Raw genomic sequence first — 19718 nt, 5'->3', positions numbered from 1 at the left:
CACATAGACGCCACACGTCACACACATGTACCAGGCTTTTTCTTTGGGGCCACCAAGCAGCTCCCAAATCGTGACACAGTGACTCATTATTAGTTTTGAATGCTTAGCCTTAGCTTGGCTCTTTTCTGACTAACTCTTTTAAATTAACCTGTTTCTCTTTATCTACCTTTTGCCTCAGGGGCTTTTTACTTTCTTTCTGTATATCTTTTTTGTTTGTTTTTCGAGACAGGGTTTCTCTGGGTAGCTTTGCAGCCTGTCCTGCAACTCACTCTGTAGACCAGGCTGGCCTTGAACTCCCAGAGGTTCACCTGCCTCTGCCTCCCGAGTGCTGGGATTTAAGGCATGCGCCACCACCGCCTGGCCCAAACTTTCTGTATATCTTATTTCACTGCTTCTAGTGTCTGCTGGCTGGCGGCTCCCTGGCTTCTGGCCCAGGCATGTCTCTCATTCTCTTCTCCTCCTTCTTTCCTCTGGAGCCTAGATTTCTCCTCTGATTCATTCTCTCTTCCTGCCAGCCCTGCCTATTGTTTCTCTGACTACCTATTGGCTGTTCAGCTCTTTATTATTAGACCAATCAGGTGCCTTAGGCAGGCAAGCTGAAACTAATATAATACATCTTTACATAATTAAAAGTAACATACCTTAACATAATTAAAGTAATATTCCACAGCATAAACAAATGGAACACATCTTTGTCCAGTTAAAATAGTATTCTACAACACACACACACACACACACACACACACACACACACACACACACACACACACCAATGCCCACATGTGCACTATATACATGGATACATGAAAAAGAGAGGACACATTTTTAGCAGACTTTTCAGCTCTCTGCTTAATCATACGACTGGAAAACAGAGTAATTGTTATTCAACTAATATTAGTAAATTTCTCATCATCCCATATTCTGGTTAACAGATATACTCTTAATGCTCAGCTTTTTTCCACAATACAAGTTCCTGAGGAAGGATCTCTCGAGATCTTTAGACTCAAATTGGCTTACAACAACCCTTGGCTCGGCGAGGAAAAGACCAGCATGGATCTTGTGGTCTTTCAGGAGGGAAGCAAGCCTCAGAGAGGCACAGGTAGCAGCACTGTGAACACACCATGGAGTCTGCTTCCTTCTCACACTGTAGGTTAAAGCCTTATCAAAATTATGCCATCTATGGTTTTTCCTCCACCAAACATGTTTAACCAATTGGTGTTTGAGAGAAAGTGCAGGATCTTTGCTGTGGGATATCTTTCTGTATGTTGTGAATATGTGTTGTTTTGATTGGTTGATAAATAAAGCAGCATTGGCCTATGGCAGGGCAGGATAAGTTAAGGTGGTACATTCAAACTGAACACAAGAGGAAGAAGGGTGGAGGCCAAGAGATGACAACCCATCACTGAAGGAGCAACAAGATGCCAGCAGACCTGTCCGCCATGGCCACTTGGCAACATATAGATGAATAGGAATGGGTTGAGTTAAGTTATAAGAGCTAGCTAGCAAGAAGCCTGACCCACAGGCCATATAATTTGAAATTAATATTAAGCCTCTGAGTGATTATTTTATAAGCAGCTGTGGGACCACAGGGCTGGGTGGGACCGGAGAAACTTAAACAGCTACAGATCTTTCCAAGCTTTTGGGTCACTAAATATCCATGATCAGTTCAACAGAGAAACTTGTCAAGGCCTTGACTCACTGGGTGTCAGGTTGGAGTACCCCTGAGCTGACTCTATGGCAGGAAGTCCATGGCTAAGAGTGGGTCCATATAGTGTAGCTAAGCCTGCAGCTATCTGGTGCTGCCCCCAGAAAACCAAGGGAAACCAGAGCAGGCAAACAGCAGCAAGGGGGAGGGAATGTGTGCAGAGATCACGTGGAAATGGTAGAATCACCACAGGAGGAGGGAGTCGGTCCTTGAAGAGTAAAGATCGTGCACAGCCCTGGGAATGCACCAATCATGGCTGCTTCCTCTTTTATTCTGACTTCCCCCGGCCCCACACAATGTCTGTTCATTCCCTCAGCTTCACAGTTATCCTTGAGGCTGTGAGAAAGGGAGCCTATGGACTGACCTTGTATGTGTGTGTGTGTGTGTGTGTGTGTGTGTGTGTGTGTGTGTGTGTGTGTTAGGGTTTCTATTGCGCTGAAGAGACACCCTGACCATGACAACTCTTACAAAGGAAAACATTTAATTGAGGTGGCTTACAGTTCAGAGGTTTAGTCCATTATCATCATGGTGGGACATGGCAGCCTGCAAGCTGACATGGTGCTGTAGAAGGAGCTAAGATTCTACATCTTCGTCCAAAGACAACAGGAAGTACACTGAGATACTGGGCCTGGCTTGAGCATATATGAGACCTCAAAGCCCACCCCCACAGTGACAAGGCCAGCAAGGCCACACCTGCTCCAACAAAGCCATACCTCCTCCAACATAGTGCCAGTCCCCATTAGCTTATGGGGCCAATTACATTCAAACTAACACAGTGAATGTGTGTGTGTGTGTGTGTGTGTGTGTGTGTAAGCCAGAGGACTGTCCACTTTTTATATTAAAGAGGTTTTCTCATCGGTCTGGAACTCACCAATGAGTAAAGTTGGCTGGCCAGAGAGCTCCAGGGATCCACCTATTTCTCCCTCCCTATCACTTGGATTACAGGCATCTGCCACCACTCCTCACTTGCTGGCACATAGGTTCTGGGGTCAAACTCAGGTCCTCACACTTACAAGGAAGACACTTTGCTAGCTCCCTGGCCAACTAACCTCTTATAGTCTTCTGAAATGTACGCTGCCTTTCCTGGTAGACTGTCCAAGATGCCATGATAACACAAATGCTTCTTGAGACCCGCCAAGTATCCCTAGCCCCCCAATGCTGCCTCGCCTGTTTTTCTTTTGGTTTCCTTTGCTACCCTTCCTCGTCTAACCCCCTTTGCCCATCATCACGTTGTATCTGTTTTCACGTGTTGTGGTTCCCCGGCTCATGCTGCTGTATGACGTTTACGTAGACTACAAGTTTTCTAACATATAAGGCCATGAGCAAACGAAATTAGACCTTTCTTCTGACTGAAATTAGGCACGAGACAGAAAACAGCACACAAATGAATAGACTTTAAATAACCCAGGAGGTCTCCTGCTTCTCTGTTTTATACCCTTCGTAAATCACATCGTGAGTCCAGAATCTCTCTGTGTCTGCTTTCATAAACTGATATAATTTCTCTGAGGATCTGTGTCCCAGAGCAATAAACTGGTAAAAGGTAACACATGTAAACTAGGGATTTATTTGTGCTGACACTTGTCCCATTTTCTTTCTTCAGCAAAAACACTTACAGAGCCTTCTTTTGACAACTCCGTCAGCCCATCGGCCAGAGTCTGTGCAGCATCTTGGTTCTGTAGAATGCTGGCCATACTCAGAGCGTCAAACATAAGTTGCCCTGAAATGTAAGGCACATACACTGTACTTAATTCATGCAAGACATGTGGTGGTAAAGAAAACAGTCATCACAGTTCAGTTTTTTAGTGGTCAGCAATGCAAGGAACAGCACCACATTTTTATGATTGCCATGAGAAGCTCTGGTATACAATACTAAGAGAAAGTATGAATGAAACCTTGTATGTCAGATGTTTGATCCAACGTACATTCTCCCATTTCCCCTCCCCTTGTGTTCAAGTGTAAACATTTTAAATTCACAGAAAGTAGTTTGCATACAATGGTATCTATCATCTTTTTAATATTTTAATATCGACATGCTTTTACTGGAAAACAACTTTTCCCATTGACTTCTCATTGCCAACATACTTTCATAAAAAAATATTTACTTTTCCATTTTTCTGTCTAATACTTAGTATCTATAAAAGAAAAAGGAGGAATTATTTCTCCTGGTTTATAGTTTTTGTTTTGTTTGGGTTGGATGTGTTTTATTTGTTTGTTTGTTTTTTTGAGACAGGGTTTCTCTGTGTAGCCGTGGCTGTCCTGTAACTTACTTTATACACCAGGCTGGCCTTGAACTCACAGAGATCCTCCTGCCTCTGCCTTTCAAATGCTGGGATTAAAGGTGTGTGTACCACCACTGCCCAACTAAATAATTTTATTTTCCTTTCGGCTTTTTTCAAGACAGGGTTTCTCTATATAGACCAGGCTGACTTCGAACTCAGAGATCCACCTGCCTCTGCCTCATGAGTGCTGGGATTAAAGGTGTATACCACCATCACCTGGCTGGTTTATAGTTTCTAAACTATTTAAGAATATTGGTTTAGCCTTTCCTAAATGTGATCGTACAGGAAAATACAGGGGAAGATCTCCACATAAGAGGCATTTGTGAAGCAAAATGTAGAAAATGTACTGATGGACAAAATACCTGTGCTACACACATGAGCTACTGTTTGTATGCACAGCAGGAAAAGGGAACGGCATGGGTCTGTAGTGTTCAAATGATACCGTCTTAGTCAGACGGAATGTTTAAAATATGAAGAGATGGTTAGGGATGAAGGGGGACATATTTACCCAGATGGGTAAAGTGCTTTATTTTAAAGAACGGACTGGTTTAGTCTGTGATTTAATGTTGAGAGTACATTATTCTGCAAAATTATTATGGTAAGTTGATCAGGGGAATGGAGTAGGAATGGAAAATTGATTCCGTGATGTCCAACAGGCTCATTAAAAGACCATGGAACACAGCACCAAGCTGCATATTTTATTTCATTGTTTAAGGAGAAAATTGTAATATATAATTTATATGCATATTTGGAGGGGAACCTGAATGGGCTTATCTGCCTGAGGCATCTGGGTAAATTATGTGTTTTAGATACTAACTGTACTGTAGAACAAGTTGCTGGGAAATGTCTTTCTGTATGCTGTGAATGTGTGTTGTTCCCATTGGTTGATAAATAAGCTGCCTTGGCCTATGGCAAGCAGCTTAGAGGCAGGCGGGAAAGGAGAAAGACAGGAAAGAGAAAGGCAGAATCTAGGAAGACATCACCCAAGGAGCAACATGTAATGGGACGCATGTGGCAATACATAGATTAGTAGAAATGGGTTAATTTAAGATATAAGAGCTTGCTAGCAAGAAGCCTTCCCTAGACCATACAGTTTGTAAATAATATTAAGCCTCTGGGTGATTATTTTATAAGTGGCTGAGGACCATGGGGCTGGGTGGGACCAGAGAAACCTTCCAGCTACAACAAGTTGTATAATAGACGCCATGAGTAAGAGTTGCTTAACTGCTAGAAGGTCGTAGTGGCAAAAGGTACAGTTCTCCAATTGGGCAAAAAGCAAGTTCTGTCCAGGGCAGATGGGCTGCCGTATGGACCAGTAAGATGGAGACACCTAAAAACAGGAGTCAGCTCCAACATTCTGAGCACGACTAGTTTTCTCTTGAGTATTTGAAAAACCAAGGAGGTGATGTCTGACCAAGCATGTGTTACAGCTGGGTTTTGCTTATGCCGTTCTCAGTCTTGAATTTCCTCAGGTAATAAATAAGCTCTGGCCTGATCTGCAGCAGAAGTGTCAGAGATCTTACCTATGATCTGGCCACTGATGCTCTTCTGCAAGTTCTTGAAGAGTGGATGTAACTCCTTCCTCACTGATTTCAAGGTGTCTTCCAGGGAGTCTGTGAAGCTGGACCATGCCTGCAGCTTGGACTCACTGAAGTAGTTAGAAGGAGGTGGTCTGTCCTGCTGTGCCCCCAGCCAGTCACTAAGAACTGACAGGAGTTTTACTTTTATTATTGAAGACTTGAGATCACTGTGTATGTACATATCTACGTATGTACGTACATACGTGTGTGTGTGTGTGTGTGTGTGTGTGTGTGTGTGTGTACAGGTGTATATGTGTGTGAGTGCACATGTATACACTTACGTGTAGAGGTCAGAGGTCAACTTCTGGGGTTGTTTCCCAGGTGCTGCCCACCCTGTTATTTGAGACAAGGCCTCTCATTGGCCTTGAGCTCTCCAAGGAGCTCAAGACTTGACCTGAAGCAGGGGATTTCTACTTTTTGTTTAAAGCGCAACCAACTCAGCTGTCTTTATACTGGGCACAGTGTCCTTTCTTGGGAGAAGATAAGCAGCCACAGCCTGCTTTCGGGGGGTAAAATAAGAAACTCGAAAAGGACACAGTGAATGCCCGTCTGTTCGTGGCAGAGAAGGTTGACATGCTCTACTTGAAATTAGAAATGAAGTCGCTCGCTGCCTGGTGCTTTGGGAAGCCAAGTGGATGGATGTAAGGAAGAATGTGTCTCTCCATTCTGAAAGTGAGAATTCTTCCTACTCAGCACTTCCCACACCCCTGCCAAGCCATTCAAGGCCAACCCACAGCAGCCCCACCTGCCTCTCTCAAATTACGGGGAGCTCAGAATATTCCACAGGGCTATAGGGGATGGGTAAGAAAGTTAGTCTCCTTGCAAAGCAACTACATCCTGACGGAGTGGCCCGCTGGTTTTTGTTGTTGTTGTTGTTGTTGTTTACCCGAATGGATAGTAAGATCCATCTGTTTCTCCTGTCACTGACAAGCCTCTGCAACACTTTCTAATGTGTTCTTTTACAAGCAGAGTAAGAAGAAACCACTGAGAGAGAAAAGGCCGGGGCAGACAACAGGGTGCAAGCCTTGCAGCCCTGAGCTGGGCAGCTCTCTCCACAGAGCCTCGGGCACCATCGTTGGCTGATGTCGTGTGAACTGCAGTGAACCAGCCGTGTGTGCCTCAGAACTCTGTGAACGATGAAGTCAATGTGCTTTCTGTTCCCCTACATGGGATCGTTTCCCTTAAAAGTGTTCCGCTCGTGCCAACTCCCCCGGGTCACGAAAGGCCTTTGGGGACGAAAGCATCAGGGTTCCTAGCATTTCCAAGACAGGCCAAGCCCTGTTGGGTAGGCTGAGGGGAGTTTTCCACGAGAAAATGAGGAGCGGCATTGCAGGACAGCCATGTGGTTCTCTGGTCAGCCAGTGTTCCGTTTCTATCCGATGTTAGTAGCTTTCTTGTGAAGGTGTATACGCAAGTGGAATTTCTCTTTTGATCCAGTTCCCTTCTTGATCATGCTACTGGGGGGGGGGGGGGGCTAAGCCGAGCCCTTCTCCAGCTCCTTAAGGCTTCCACTTCTGTTCCCAAATAAAACCAAATCCATTTTTTTTTAAAAACTAGGAAAACACATTCTTTCTGTAAATCAGCAACTGGGCAATTTTGATGGACTCTTTAAAGAGGGTTTTAGTAAATGATGGCTTGAAGCAAAATATTTGCAGCAAAAAAAAAAAAAAAAATCCTCCTCTAAATGAATGACTCGGTGACGTGAAAGGACACGTCTGTGGAAGGGACAGTTCCCCTGAGAGAGTGAGAGAGAGAGAGAAGCAATTGCCATAGGCAGACCGGGATGGGTGTACGTCGGGCAAAGGTGTACATCAGTGAGGGTGTACAGCCATGGCTTGCTGATGAGGGGAAATGAGACAGAAGGGCATGTTTTCCTAGTACTTGCCCTTCAGTGATGCTGAAGTGCTGTGGGATGGTCTGTATGTCAAATTACTGTGATTGGTCAATAAATAAAACACTGATTGGCCAGTGGCTAGGCAAGAAGTATAGGCGGGACTAACAGAGAGGAGAAAAGAAAGAACAGGCAGGCGGAAGGAGACACTGCCAGCCACCGCCATGACAAGCAGCATGTGAAGACGCTGGTAAGCCACAAGCCATGTGGCAAGGTATAGATTTATGGAAATGGATTAATTTAAGCTATAAGAACAGTTAGCAAGAAGCCTGCCACGGCCATACAGTTTGTAAGTAATATAAGTCTCTGTGTTTACTTGGTTGGGTCTGAGCGGCTGTGGGACTGGCTGGTGACAGAGATTTGTACTGACTGTGGGCGAGGTAGGAAAACCCTAGTTACACTGAAGCAGCCGTGTGTTACTGGGCACAGCAGCCAGCTCTCAGATACACACTTACTGTGTTGGTATGAACCAGTCGCAATTCCGGTGGGGGCCGAGAAGAATGTGCCAGTTAGTTGAGACAGCTGAGAAAGGATTTCCATGCCTGCCTCTGCACAGTCCAAAAAGCTTGCATTAGTTTACGCACAGGGTTCTCCAGAAACAGCCAAATATTACTTAGAAGCATGGCAGAGCTGGCCGAGAAAGACCACAGGCAATTGTCATCTTCAAGTCAAATCCTTCCGTCAAAGAGCCCATGAACGTCTCACCTTTATCCCTACAGACTGATGTCCAAACACCTGATTTGTGAGGATAAAGCAATAAGATGTGGGAAGAGGGCATGCAAATGCTTACCTGCAAGTTTGGAATAACTTAAGCCAAAGACAGAGAAAAACCTCATAGGGGTTTCCTAAAATAATCTGAGTAAAGAAGAATTGTCATTGAAAGTGGACAGGGTTGAGAGAGATAAACACAGGATTCAACAAAATAGTCACCATTTAATGTGGTGTTAATTTCTCCCCTTATTCAGTGACAGAGATTGGAATATAGAGTGGATTGTTGAATTCAATGAATAGATTGAAAAGAAACTTATGTAACGGATGGGATATTTTAAGTCTCTGTTGTCCAAAAATAAATACTCTATTGCTTCTAGGAAAAAGATGGTAGAAACTGATGGGCTTTGATGCCTAATGTTTTCATTGATGATGAAATCAGGGAGTCCACAAGAGTCCACAGACAGAGTGGACTGAAGTCTGTATCATCAACTGATTGCAGTAAACTTGTACATAAAGTTGGGGGCAGGGCGGGGGTGGGGGGGTGGGGGGGCTTCCTTACAAGGAACGGTGTTGGGAAAATAGGTACCCATATGTAAAATAAATTAAAATTCAACCCATGTCTCATATTCTGAAATAAATCAAATGGGCCACAGATCTAAATGGCAAACTTAAACATAAACTCCTATGACATTTGCAGGAGGAACTCTTTATGATCTTTGATTGTGCAAGGAATTTAGAAATACAGGAACTGGAAGGATGGCTCAGAGGTTAAGAGCACCGGCTTCAATTCCAGAGGATCCAGGTTTGGTTCCCATACCCACATGGCTTCTGACAACCTTGTGTTAACTCCCGTTCTGGAGGATCGGACGCCCTCTTCTGGCCTCCGTGGCTACTACACTACTTTTCAAAATGTGCGAGATCCTTGAACGGACACTTGAGGAAGATTTTTAAATGGTGGAAAAGTACATAAAACGATGCTCGGCGTCATGACTCAGTAGGAGACTGCACATTACAACCACCATGAGGCGCTTCTTATCCACTTGAATGGCTAAAACTAAAGTAAGTATCACTGTGTTGAGACATACAGTTCTCTGACACACTCTCTAGAAAAGTAAAGGTGCACAACCACTTTGTAAAAGTTAAGTGTCTACCACTGGGATCTTAAATACCTTAAAGAAGTGGATGCACACGTTCCCACATGTGCTCACAGCAGCTTCACTTATAAAATACATTGTATAGATGAACAAATTATAGTATACAGTGTGGAGGTACTTCATGCTATAATTACAATGGTAAAAAGGAATGAGCCATTGATTCATGCATTAAATGGGTTCGTTTGTGAAGGCATTTCAGAAGCACACAAAGTAGAACTGCTGTGGGATGTTCTGTATGTCCTGTGGGAGCCTGTTCTCAGGTTCCTCGTGGCTTTACCCAGCAGGTCCGCATAGAGGATGATTAGGACCACGGGCCTGAGTGCAGGTGACTGAGATGGTCTGCACTTGGCTGTGCTGTGGGATGGTCTGTATGTCAAGTTGCTCTGATTGGTCAATAAATAAAACACTGACTGGCCCGTAGGTAGGCAGGAAGTATAGGCGGGACTAACAGAGAGGAGAAAAGAAAGAACAGGAAGGCAGAAGGAGTCACTGCCAGCCGCCACCCTGACAAGCAGCATGAAAAGATGCCGGTAAGCCACGAGCCGCATGGCAGGATATAGATTTGTGGAAATGTATTAATTTAACTATAAGAACAGTTAGCAAGAAGCCTGCCACGTCCATACAGTTTGTAAGCAATATAAGTCTCTGTGTTTACTTGGTTGGGTCTGAGCGGCTATGGGACTGGCGGGTGACAGAGATTTGTCCTGACTGTGGGCAAGGCAGGAAAACTCTAGCTACATAGAACCATAAGTAGACATATCCCCTGCCTTTCTAGAACGTTGATGCTGACCTGATGCTCCAAGAGGCACAAAGAAATCTACACGTCCCCCTTCTTCTTTGGTGGCCACACAGCTTCCTAATTTCTCCCAGAAGTCCCTCACTTCAGGCGACAGTAAATTTTTAATGCAAATTTTATAGCCTAAGGAAAAAATTAAAACATCAATATTGGTTAGTTACATCATTATAAACAGAAACTTTTAGCAGTCTGTGAAAATGAAATCACAAGTTCAAAACACAGTATTTGCCCTTAAAACCAAGATCTCCAAGGTACCTCTGCTTCACAAAGCACCACATTAAGCCAGGTGGTGGTGGCGCACACCTTTAATCCCAGCACTCAGGAGGCAGAGCCAGGCAGATCTCTGAGTTCGAGGCCAGCCTGGTCTACAGAGTGAGTTCCAGGAAAAGTGCAAAGCTACACAGAGAAACCCTGTCTCAAAAAACAAAACAAACAAACAACCAAAAATCAACAGCAACAACAACAACAACAACAAAACCCAAAGCACCATGTTAGGATCACAAAAAGTGCCTTTGAACAGCACTGTGGCCGAAGGATCCTTTTCACTCTGTATTAATGAGGTGTTAGACACCTAGGTTTTGGTCTTTGTGTTTCTGCCTTCATTATGCAGCTTCATTGGGAGTCACCAGTCAGGATTTGAGCAGAGTTTAAGGTGAATGGCCGGTCAAGCCCTGGGATCCTGCAACTGATTTCCAAGTAGAAAAAGCTCCCGCAACTGTCATTGAAAAAATAAGGTCTGAGCAGAAGTAAGGCTCCCTGAGTTGGCCAACATCACCTCAAAGTCTCCTTCACCCCTACTTCCTCGGGAGTGATTTGTGACTTTTTCTGCCATGCTGCGGAATATTTCTTCACACAGTGTGAATATGTGTCACTGTGATTGGTTTAGTAAAGAGCTGAGTGGCCATTAGCTAGGCAGGAAGAATCAGGCAGGACTTCTGGGCACGGAGAGTTCTGGGAAGAAGAAGGCGTTGTCGCCAGCCAGATGTGGAGGGAGCAGGATGGGCAATACAGAGTAAAGGTAACTGAGTCATGGAAAAGAACATAGGTTAAAAAAACGTGGGTTAATTTAAGCTACAAGAACTAGTTAGGAACAAGCCTAACCATGGGTCTAACCTTCATAATTAATAATAGGTCTTCATGTCTTTTTTTTTGTTTTTGTTTTTGTTGTTGTTGTTGTTGTTGTTGTTTTCGAGACAGGGTTTCTCTGCATAGCTTTGCGCCTTTCCTGGAACTCACTTGGTAGCCCAGACTGGCCTTGAACTCACAGAGATCCGCCTGGCTCTGCCTCCCGAGTGCTGGGATTAAAGGCGTGTGCCACCACTGCCTGGCATTCATGTCATTTTTTTGTGAGCTGGCGGCCCAAAGAAAAAGCTTGCTACACTGCCATTATGCAAGTTCCCTGGAAGCTCTCATCCCACGTGGATGGAAGTTTTGATGTTAATAAAATTAAAACAATTCTGCTTTAGATATAAGAGGACAGATACTAGAAGTTTTCTTTTCTTTTCTTTTTTATTTCAGGGCTGAGGCCCGAACCCAGGGCCTTGCGCTTGCTAGGCAAGCGCTCTACCACTGAGCTAAATCCCCAACCCCAGAAGTTTTCTTAAAGGGTAAATGTTGATGAGATTTTTTTTAACTCTCCCTGTAACAACTTAAGTGTGTCAGTCATCCCTTTCCTTTGCAGTACACACCAAGTGAGACTTCATCAGCGGTGACGAGTGCACACCAATTCATCCATCTTGGTGTGCGTTGCTATGGTAATCACTATCCGTTCCTCAAACTCAAAACTTTTGCACATCAAAAGATAAAGTATAAAGGGCATCTTTGTGTGGTGGTTTGAATAAGAATGGCCCTCACCAGAGGTGTGGCCTTGTTAGGATAGATGTGGCCTTTTTGGAGGAAGTGTGTTGCTGGGGGTGGGATTTGAGGTCTCTCTCTCTCTCTCTCTCTCTCTCTCTCTCTCTCTCTCTCTCTCTCTCTCGGAACAGGATGAGACTCTCAGCTACTGCTCCAGCACCATGTCCGTCTGCCTGCTGCCATGCTCCCTGCCATGATGATAATGGACTAAACCTCTGAAACTGTGAGCATATCCCCAGCCAAATGCTTTTTTTTTATGAGAGTTGCCTTAATCATAGTGTCTCTCACAATAATAGAACAGTGACAAAGACACTATAGAAAAGGAGACAATACTTGCAAACCACATATCTGGAAAGGAATTAATATCCATAACCTACAAAGAATGTCTACAACTCAACCTATTCAAAAAAATCAACCCATGGGGTTGGGGATTTAGCTCAGTGGTAGAGTGCTTGCCTAGCAAGCGCAAGGCCCTGGGTTCCGTCCTCAGCTCAAAAAAAAAAAAAAAAAATACTCAACCCACTTTTTAAGAAGCACAGGGCTTGTTTTCAGAAAATACAGAAATGGGCAGCCAGCACATGACAGATGTTCAGCATCGCTCATCAAGAGACGTGCAAATCAAGACACAGTGAGACTGGAGACTGTGAAAACAAAAACCTTCACAAGTAAATGGCACAGAGCACTTGGAATACTTGTACATTGTTGACAAAATCATACTTATGGGTATACCTCCATAAGCATGGGAAGCAAGAGCAAAAGGGGTCTGTCGTTCTTCTTGACAGCCAAGAAGGAGTAGCAACCCGAAAGACTACTAGTGGATCAAGTGGTAAGTAACCTGGAGCACATACATAGAGTAGATTAGTATTTAGCCTGAAGAGAGAAAGAAGTCAATTGATACAGTGTATGAAGCCTGAAAAAAATCTAGTCACAAGAAGACTAAACAACTGATTCCATTTCTGTATTCAAAGGGCATGATGCTTATCGGGAGCAGCGCTAGGAGAGGAAGACAGATGTTTCTGAAGTTTCAATGCAAGATGGAAAAGCCTTTCAGGAATGTGAGTGGGGCAGTGATGGCGCACGCCTTTAATCCCAGCACTCGGGAGGCAGAGCCAGGTGGATCTCTGTGAGTTCGAGGACAGCCTGGTTTACAAAGTAAGTTCCAGGAAAGCCAAGGCAACACAGTGAAACCCTGTCTCGAAAAAAAAAAAAAAAAAAAAGGAATGTAGACTAAACAAACTGTACACTTAAAAAGGATTAAGATTGTAATCATTATGCTGTGATTTTTAATCACAATATTTAAGATGATCATAAAAAATCATCAAAAGTAATTTACTTTCTTCATGCAGACAAAATGGACCTTTCCTAGTAAATCAGAATTTAACAGCGCTGTGACAGTCACATTGTGGATAAGCCCGCAGACACTCAGGCTGTTCTCCTCCAAGCCCCAGACCAACCTTGGAGTAAGTCAATTTCTCGGCTGTTTCCACCGCAAAATATTCCCAGGCTCTGTGCCTTCCGCCCTTGCAGAGCTCTGTCTACGAGATGAAGCAGGCCCTCCAGGGTCACACCGCTGTGTTCGTACAGGACGGTCACGACACCCACCTTCACGCTCTCCACCACCATCTAGAACGAGTCAGAGAACCACCGTGGTGTACAATAAGTGATCGCTGCTACAGAATTGTTTCAGAAAGCACAGAAGAAAGACACTAGACTCTCACTAGCTTCTTTATTCCGTCTCTAACTATGAGGGACACATGAGGTTCATTTGCAACTCCATCATGCAGATCAACAGTACTAACGATTTAGGTTATTTTTCTTCCAGCCTCTAATTTTGTACATACCATACAGACGTATGCACAATTTAGGAAAAACAATAAAATTGAATTAATCCTGTCTTGCAATGGACTTAAGTAGATTTTAAAATCTTCTAATCATATATATAAAATTAAAATACATAACTTCATTTCATTTATTTTTATATGTTGAGACAGTCTCATTATATGGTCCTAGCTTACTTGATACTCTCTATGTGGTCCAGGTTGGCCTCAAACTTACATCTGTCTTTTTGCCTCGGCCTCCTAAATACTTGGATTACAGGTACACACTACTATACCTAGCTATAACTTCACTTTATAATGATCATATTTTAATTGCATTGTTTTTAAATAGATCATAAAGTAGTACTTCTAACCCACTTTTGAAAACTATTGGTCACAAAGTATTATTAAACATCTTGGGAATTCTGGAAGAGTCTTAAATATTTTCAATCACCATGCTGGCTAATTTTTTAAGAGCAACAAGTTCAATCCAAGGGGAGTCTTTTGACACCAACTGCACACACAGCAATTTGGACCTCTCATGCTTTTTCAAAATAAGTTTGATTACTTTTATCTTTATTGTTTTCAACTTTTAAAACTGTGTGGGGTCTTGTAAAGGTTCACTTGATTGGACAATTTTCCTTTCAGGAGATGAATCATTTTCACACACATGGCAGCCAAAAGATTTCATGAGTTTAGATGGGAAAAAGCCCCTCAGGAAAGGGCGGGCCTCCTAGCACAGCGATGTACCTCATAGGCAGGAATCCGCGATGAGATCAGGATGACATATGTGTGCAAAGCACCAGAAGAGTTGTCATCAGTCCTACCAACCCCACGGTGACTTTTCCTTAATAATACAGGGTAGGAGTGACTTCCAGAAGGATTGCTTCTGTAGGAGACAAGAGGGATGGATGAAATCCTAATGTTCTGCTGACATGACTTTTGATAAGTGCCAACATCCTCTGAACACTGGTGGGCAGCCGACGTCCCTGAGTTCTTAGACTCTCCCAGCAGTCTGGGGGACAGTGACAAACGGGGGGCCCAGGTTGGTAGGGCCAAATCTGCCCCATTGTCCCTCCCCTTCCACATGAGGATTGCAGGAAAAGCTTCTCGTCCCTCACTTCGATTTTATTGGGCCCTTAAAATAAATACTATGATACACCTAAGGGTTCTGAACTATATTTTAAAAGGGGTAGCCAAGCGATTCCTAATTCACTTCTGGCCTTAAGGGTTCCTGAGTAATGTCTCCATTCTCTCCACAGCCCCATTCCCACTTTACCAAGGACAAGAGATGCCCCATGCTTCTTAAAATTCTTTATGTGCCTTCGGGTGAGTGAAACATAATTCCACACTCACAAATGTTCCAACCCAGAGCTGCACGTGGTATCGGTGTGAAGCTGGAGGAGTGTGGAATGTGAGGATTTAGTTATATTACGTTTCTATATTATGTTTACATGGTGACAATTGGGTAAGTCATGTCCCCTATCTAGATTTTAGAGTCTTCATTTGAAATCTCAGTGTAGAATCCAAAGTGAAAAGCAAAACAAACTTCTTCTTCTTAGTTTCTAAGCAGCCGTGCAAGTTGTGGAAGTCACAAACATCAGATAGGAGAGGTAGGTAGAGTAAGAACTGAGTCCTTGGGGCTGGAGAGATGGCTCAGCAGTTATGAGCACTGGTGGCTCTTCCAGAGGACCCGGGTTCGATTCCCAGCACCCACATCCAGCTCCAGGGGATCTGACACCCTCACAGAGACATGCAGGCAAAACACCAACATACATAAAACAAAAAGTTAAAACAAAAAGAACTGAATCCTGGCACTGTGCACATATATTATGACTTGAGTCACTGAAAGCAGCCAGAATTTCTCTTATTTCAGTAGAAGAAGAGTATTGTGTTCAGATTTACAAATACAAGGGGGAGTTTTGTCCAGATCTGTCTGGATGCTTCTGTAATTTGGATCTGCAGTTTTCCTCAGGTACTAAATGCCATGGTCCCCAGTCCATGGTGCTCTTTAGAGGGAGGGTGGGTATTTAGAAGGTGGGCCTAAGAGCAGGAAGTTGGGTTGTCGAGGGTGTGCTTTTGACAGGAATAGTGGGACCCTAGCGACTTCCCCTTTCCTCTTCACTTCCTGGGCACCATAAAGGGAATAAGCTTCTCTTGTCATGTGCCTCCACCATGATGCTCATGATGCTACCAGCCCAAAGCAACGGAGCCAACTGCTCATGAAGCCACGGGCTGAAAGAGACCTTTCTTCTTTATAAGCTGATTTATGTCAAGCATTCATTAGGTGGAAAGTGGAAAGATGACTACCAAAAACGCCATGGTTCCTTTTTCTCCATAAAAAAAAAAAATGTAGGGAAATGTCATTTTTACTCAACAGCTTTAGAAAATATATGATATCTGCAATATAACTTTACCATAGGGTTAAAAGTATATTAGACATAAGTTTTGAACACTCCATATTTTCCTTTTCAGAAAGCATTTAAAGACTGCTATTCTTGAGCATTAAGTCACTGATTCCTTCTCTGACATTTCTTTTTTTGTTTTGTTTTGTTTTGTTTCGAGACAGGGTTTCTCTGTATAGCTCTGGCACCTTTCCTGGAACTCACTTGGTAGTCCAGGCTGGCCTCGAACTCACAGAGATCCGCCTGGCTCTGTCTCCCAAGTGCTGGGATTAAAGGCATGTGCCACCACCGCCCAGCTTTTTTCAATTTTTTCTGACATTTCATAGAATACAAACCATCCAATTACTGAAGATCCCTATGTTGACTAAATAATTCCATAATGAATTCTTCATAACACAGGAGAGTCTCGAGCCCTCATGAGGTAGAAGTTTGCTCACCGCTTAGGCAAAGCATCTAAAGATGCCAGAACAAGCTGTCTTTCCAAAGCTTCATAGAATCCTGCTCCATCCCTCCCCATCTGAGGACCACGGGGCAGGCTCCAGGACTGCAGTGTCCTGGAGCATGTTCCACTCAGCCAAGGGGGTCGAGCTTTGAATAACAACTCTGAAAAACAAACAGCAGCAGGCTTCCTGTTTACACCTCATTTTCCCAGCCAAGCTGACATAGACCAAGACATCAAAAAGAAAACTATTCCAGGACAATATTCCAAACAATAATCATAGCCACATGCACACACTCCTATAGGATTTCTTATTCGCTCTCTGTCATCTGGGGTCAATCAGCAAAGCTCAGAGAACAAGAAATTCTTCTTGTGAGGACCAAATAATCAGCCCATAGGTTTGATTACCTTTCTGTCCTTGTCTGGGTGTAATTTCTCATTTGTTTCAATCTTCTCAGGGAAGAGTGAGGGAAAAGAGAAGGGTGAGCCCAAGCCAGTTGACAGTGTGTTTTAAGAACATGTGCGCATCACAGGCTTCCCCGAGAACACGCCCCATCCCTGTTTTCTTCTTGCCCATCAAAACAATTGCTCTTCTTGCTCTCATCCCCATGGTCACACCTCTTTTTCATCAGCCCCGATTCTTCTGTCCTGAATTTACTTCTTACTTTTGCCTGTGTTTGTACTTCCTCCTTTTATGTGTGAATGGGGGGGGGGGGACATGCATGTATACAAGCGTGTGCACAGATGTATGGGTTGCAAGCACACAAGTGGAGGCTAGAGGCTGACTCGACTCCAGGGCTGGCCAGGAAGCTCCCAGGATCCTCCTGTCTCTGCCTCCCTAGAACTGGGATTACAAGGCACATACACCCTAGCTCAGGGTACTTCCCCCACCCGCATGTGGGTACTGGCAATTAGTCTTCAGGCTAATAGGACAAGCATGTCAGCAACTGAGGCATTTTACCAGGTCCCTTCTTGGTTTATGCTCTGACAAACCTGGAAGTAGACCGCTATGGAGGCAGATGCTTGACCTTAGATATTTCATCTGAAATTCTTTTTATTACCAATTAAATGAAAGAACATAATAAAGGAAGAAGGAGCTGGCCTTGAGCATATGCTGATGAGTAACCCCACATGCTCTCCTTCTAGACGGGAACCTGCATGTAAACCCATTCATTCAGCGTCCGGGTAAGACAGAAAGTTTTATAATGCTACTCACTCTTCCGGAATGCAATATTCTCCCAAATGATTTTTCTCAGGCACTTTTCTCTTTGCCTCTCCTGGAACTCCTCATCTTCTGGTTTGGGTTCATTCAGTGTTCCATACACAGCAGCAGCCTCCCTGGGCGTTAGCCAGTCCAAGCTGGACACACAAGCAATGTAATGGTGCTTCCAAGCTCCATATTCATTCTGTGTTGGCGTATAGGGCAGAAACCATCCAAACTTAGTGCATTTAGGCATCCATAAGCAATCCTTCAGGAAAGAACAGGAGAAAGATGGGTGGCACGTTTCTTAGTGACAGTTTTCTAACAATGGTAGTTTCAGTCACATACACATTATTTTGGTAGACTGACATTTCACTAGAATTGTTGACTGAATGTCTAAACTTCAATCTACAAAAAGTATGAAGTATATTTTATTCCATATGAAGAATCTTTTGTGAGTATACATTATATTATATATGAATATATAATGTATATATATGCCATCTTGTGACACTTATCCAGCATTCCTAAAGCATTCTGTTACTTTAAGTCTAGATTATGAGTATTCAAGTATAATAGTTTGCTTCAGACCAACCCTCCCACAGAGGAGAATTTTTATTGAACTCATATTGTCAAATTGCAACAATTTTTGACATATTAAAAAAAACAGTGACTTTCATGTGGTTCACTGAAATCACAATCTAGACAAAATATAAAAAGTTGGGCACAATGGCATATGCCCATGCACCTGTACTCCCAGATCTTTGGGAGGCTGGGGTAGGAGGTACACTATGAGCCCAGGAGTCCTAAGGCATCCTGGAAGACATAGCAAGACCTTAAAAGACACACAGTGTGTGGGGGCACGCATGCGTGTGCGTGTGCGTGTGCATGTGCGTGTGTGTGTGTTTGTGTGTGTGTACATTCTAAAACTACCAGTGCAGTAGAAACCTTGTGCTCATCAAAGCAGAGCCCTGGTTACCACACCAGGGTTTTCAATGGAGAACCACTGCGCAGGAAGAGGAAGACTAAGTTATGCAAACTATGACAAGAACTGAGGCTGGCTTTGAAGTAGCTCATTCCTTGATGGGATTTGCACGGTCAGTTGCTGGCCTAATCCCATGCTAGAAGCAAAAGTAAATTCTCTCTGGAGAAAGATGACATCATCCAGAGACCCAGATGTTTAAAGGTTTATTTTTTATCATATTTAGTTCCATGGAACTAAATATGATAAAAAATAAACCTTTAAACAATAACAACATATATGGAAGAATTTAAAGTATCCAAGAGGACTGATTACATGTAGATACACCATGGTATATAAAGCTCTCGGGCAGCTGTGGATTTTGCTATTACGTTTGGGCTTAGTGGGTAAGGTGCTCCCACACAATCGTAAGGACTTGACTTTTGACCCCCAGAATCCATGTGTCCACTTGACACAAGCTAGAGTCATCTGAAAGGAGGGAGCCTCAACTAAGAAAATGCCTCCATAAGATCTAGCTACAGAGCATTCCTTAATTAGTGATTGACTGGGGAGAACCCAGCCCATTGTGTGTGGTTCCATCCCTGAGCTGGTCCTGGGTTCTATAAGAAAGCAGACTGAGCAAGCCAGTAAGCACCTCCCCTCAAAGGCCTCTGCATCAGCTCCTGTCTTTAGGTTCCTGCCCTGTTTGAGTTCCTATCCTGACTTCCCTCAGTAATGAACTGTGATGTGGAAGTATAAGTCAAATAAACCCTTTCCTCCCCAACTTGGTTTTGGTCATGGTGTTTCATTGCAGCAACAAAAACCCTAACTAGGACACCATGTAAAGCTGGACCCAGTTGCACATGTCTATAATGTTGGTGCTCCTACAATGAGGTGGGAGACGGAGGCAGAATCCCTGAACCTC

General features: G+C 43.7%; 1 protein-coding gene across 3 annotated transcripts in view; it reads right to left on the bottom strand.

Annotated features, from left to right (window-relative positions):
• Positions 1 to 19718, bottom strand: part of Ect2l (epithelial cell transforming 2 like) — an 87126-nt gene that overhangs the window by 22867 nt on the left and 44541 nt on the right. For all 3 annotated transcript variants that reach the window (XR_013045071.1, XM_016004695.3, XM_076552699.1), the window contains exons 5-12: positions 17848 to 18100; positions 16630 to 16795; positions 14538 to 14676; positions 13425 to 13593; positions 10111 to 10239; positions 7911 to 8003; positions 5508 to 5690; positions 3319 to 3422 (exon numbers count right to left, since the gene is read on the bottom strand). Coding sequence is in view for 2 of the 3 variants with exons in the window: in XM_016004695.3 (XP_015860181.1) it covers positions 3319 to 3422; positions 5508 to 5690; positions 7911 to 8003; positions 10111 to 10239; positions 13425 to 13593; positions 14538 to 14676; positions 16630 to 16795; positions 17848 to 18100 (1236 nt within the window). In the remaining variant the exon portion in view is untranslated. The remainder of the gene's footprint in view (positions 1 to 3318; positions 3423 to 5507; positions 5691 to 7910; positions 8004 to 10110; positions 10240 to 13424; positions 13594 to 14537; positions 14677 to 16629; positions 16796 to 17847; positions 18101 to 19718) is intronic.

This window comes from Peromyscus maniculatus, chromosome 16, assembly GCF_049852395.1.
Source record: "Peromyscus maniculatus bairdii isolate BWxNUB_F1_BW_parent chromosome 16, HU_Pman_BW_mat_3.1, whole genome shotgun sequence".
NCBI classification, from domain to species: Eukaryota; Metazoa; Chordata; class Mammalia; order Rodentia; family Cricetidae; genus Peromyscus; species Peromyscus maniculatus.
The sequence above is the reverse complement of the archived record's forward strand: the minus strand, read 5'-3'. Positions and strand labels throughout refer to the sequence as shown.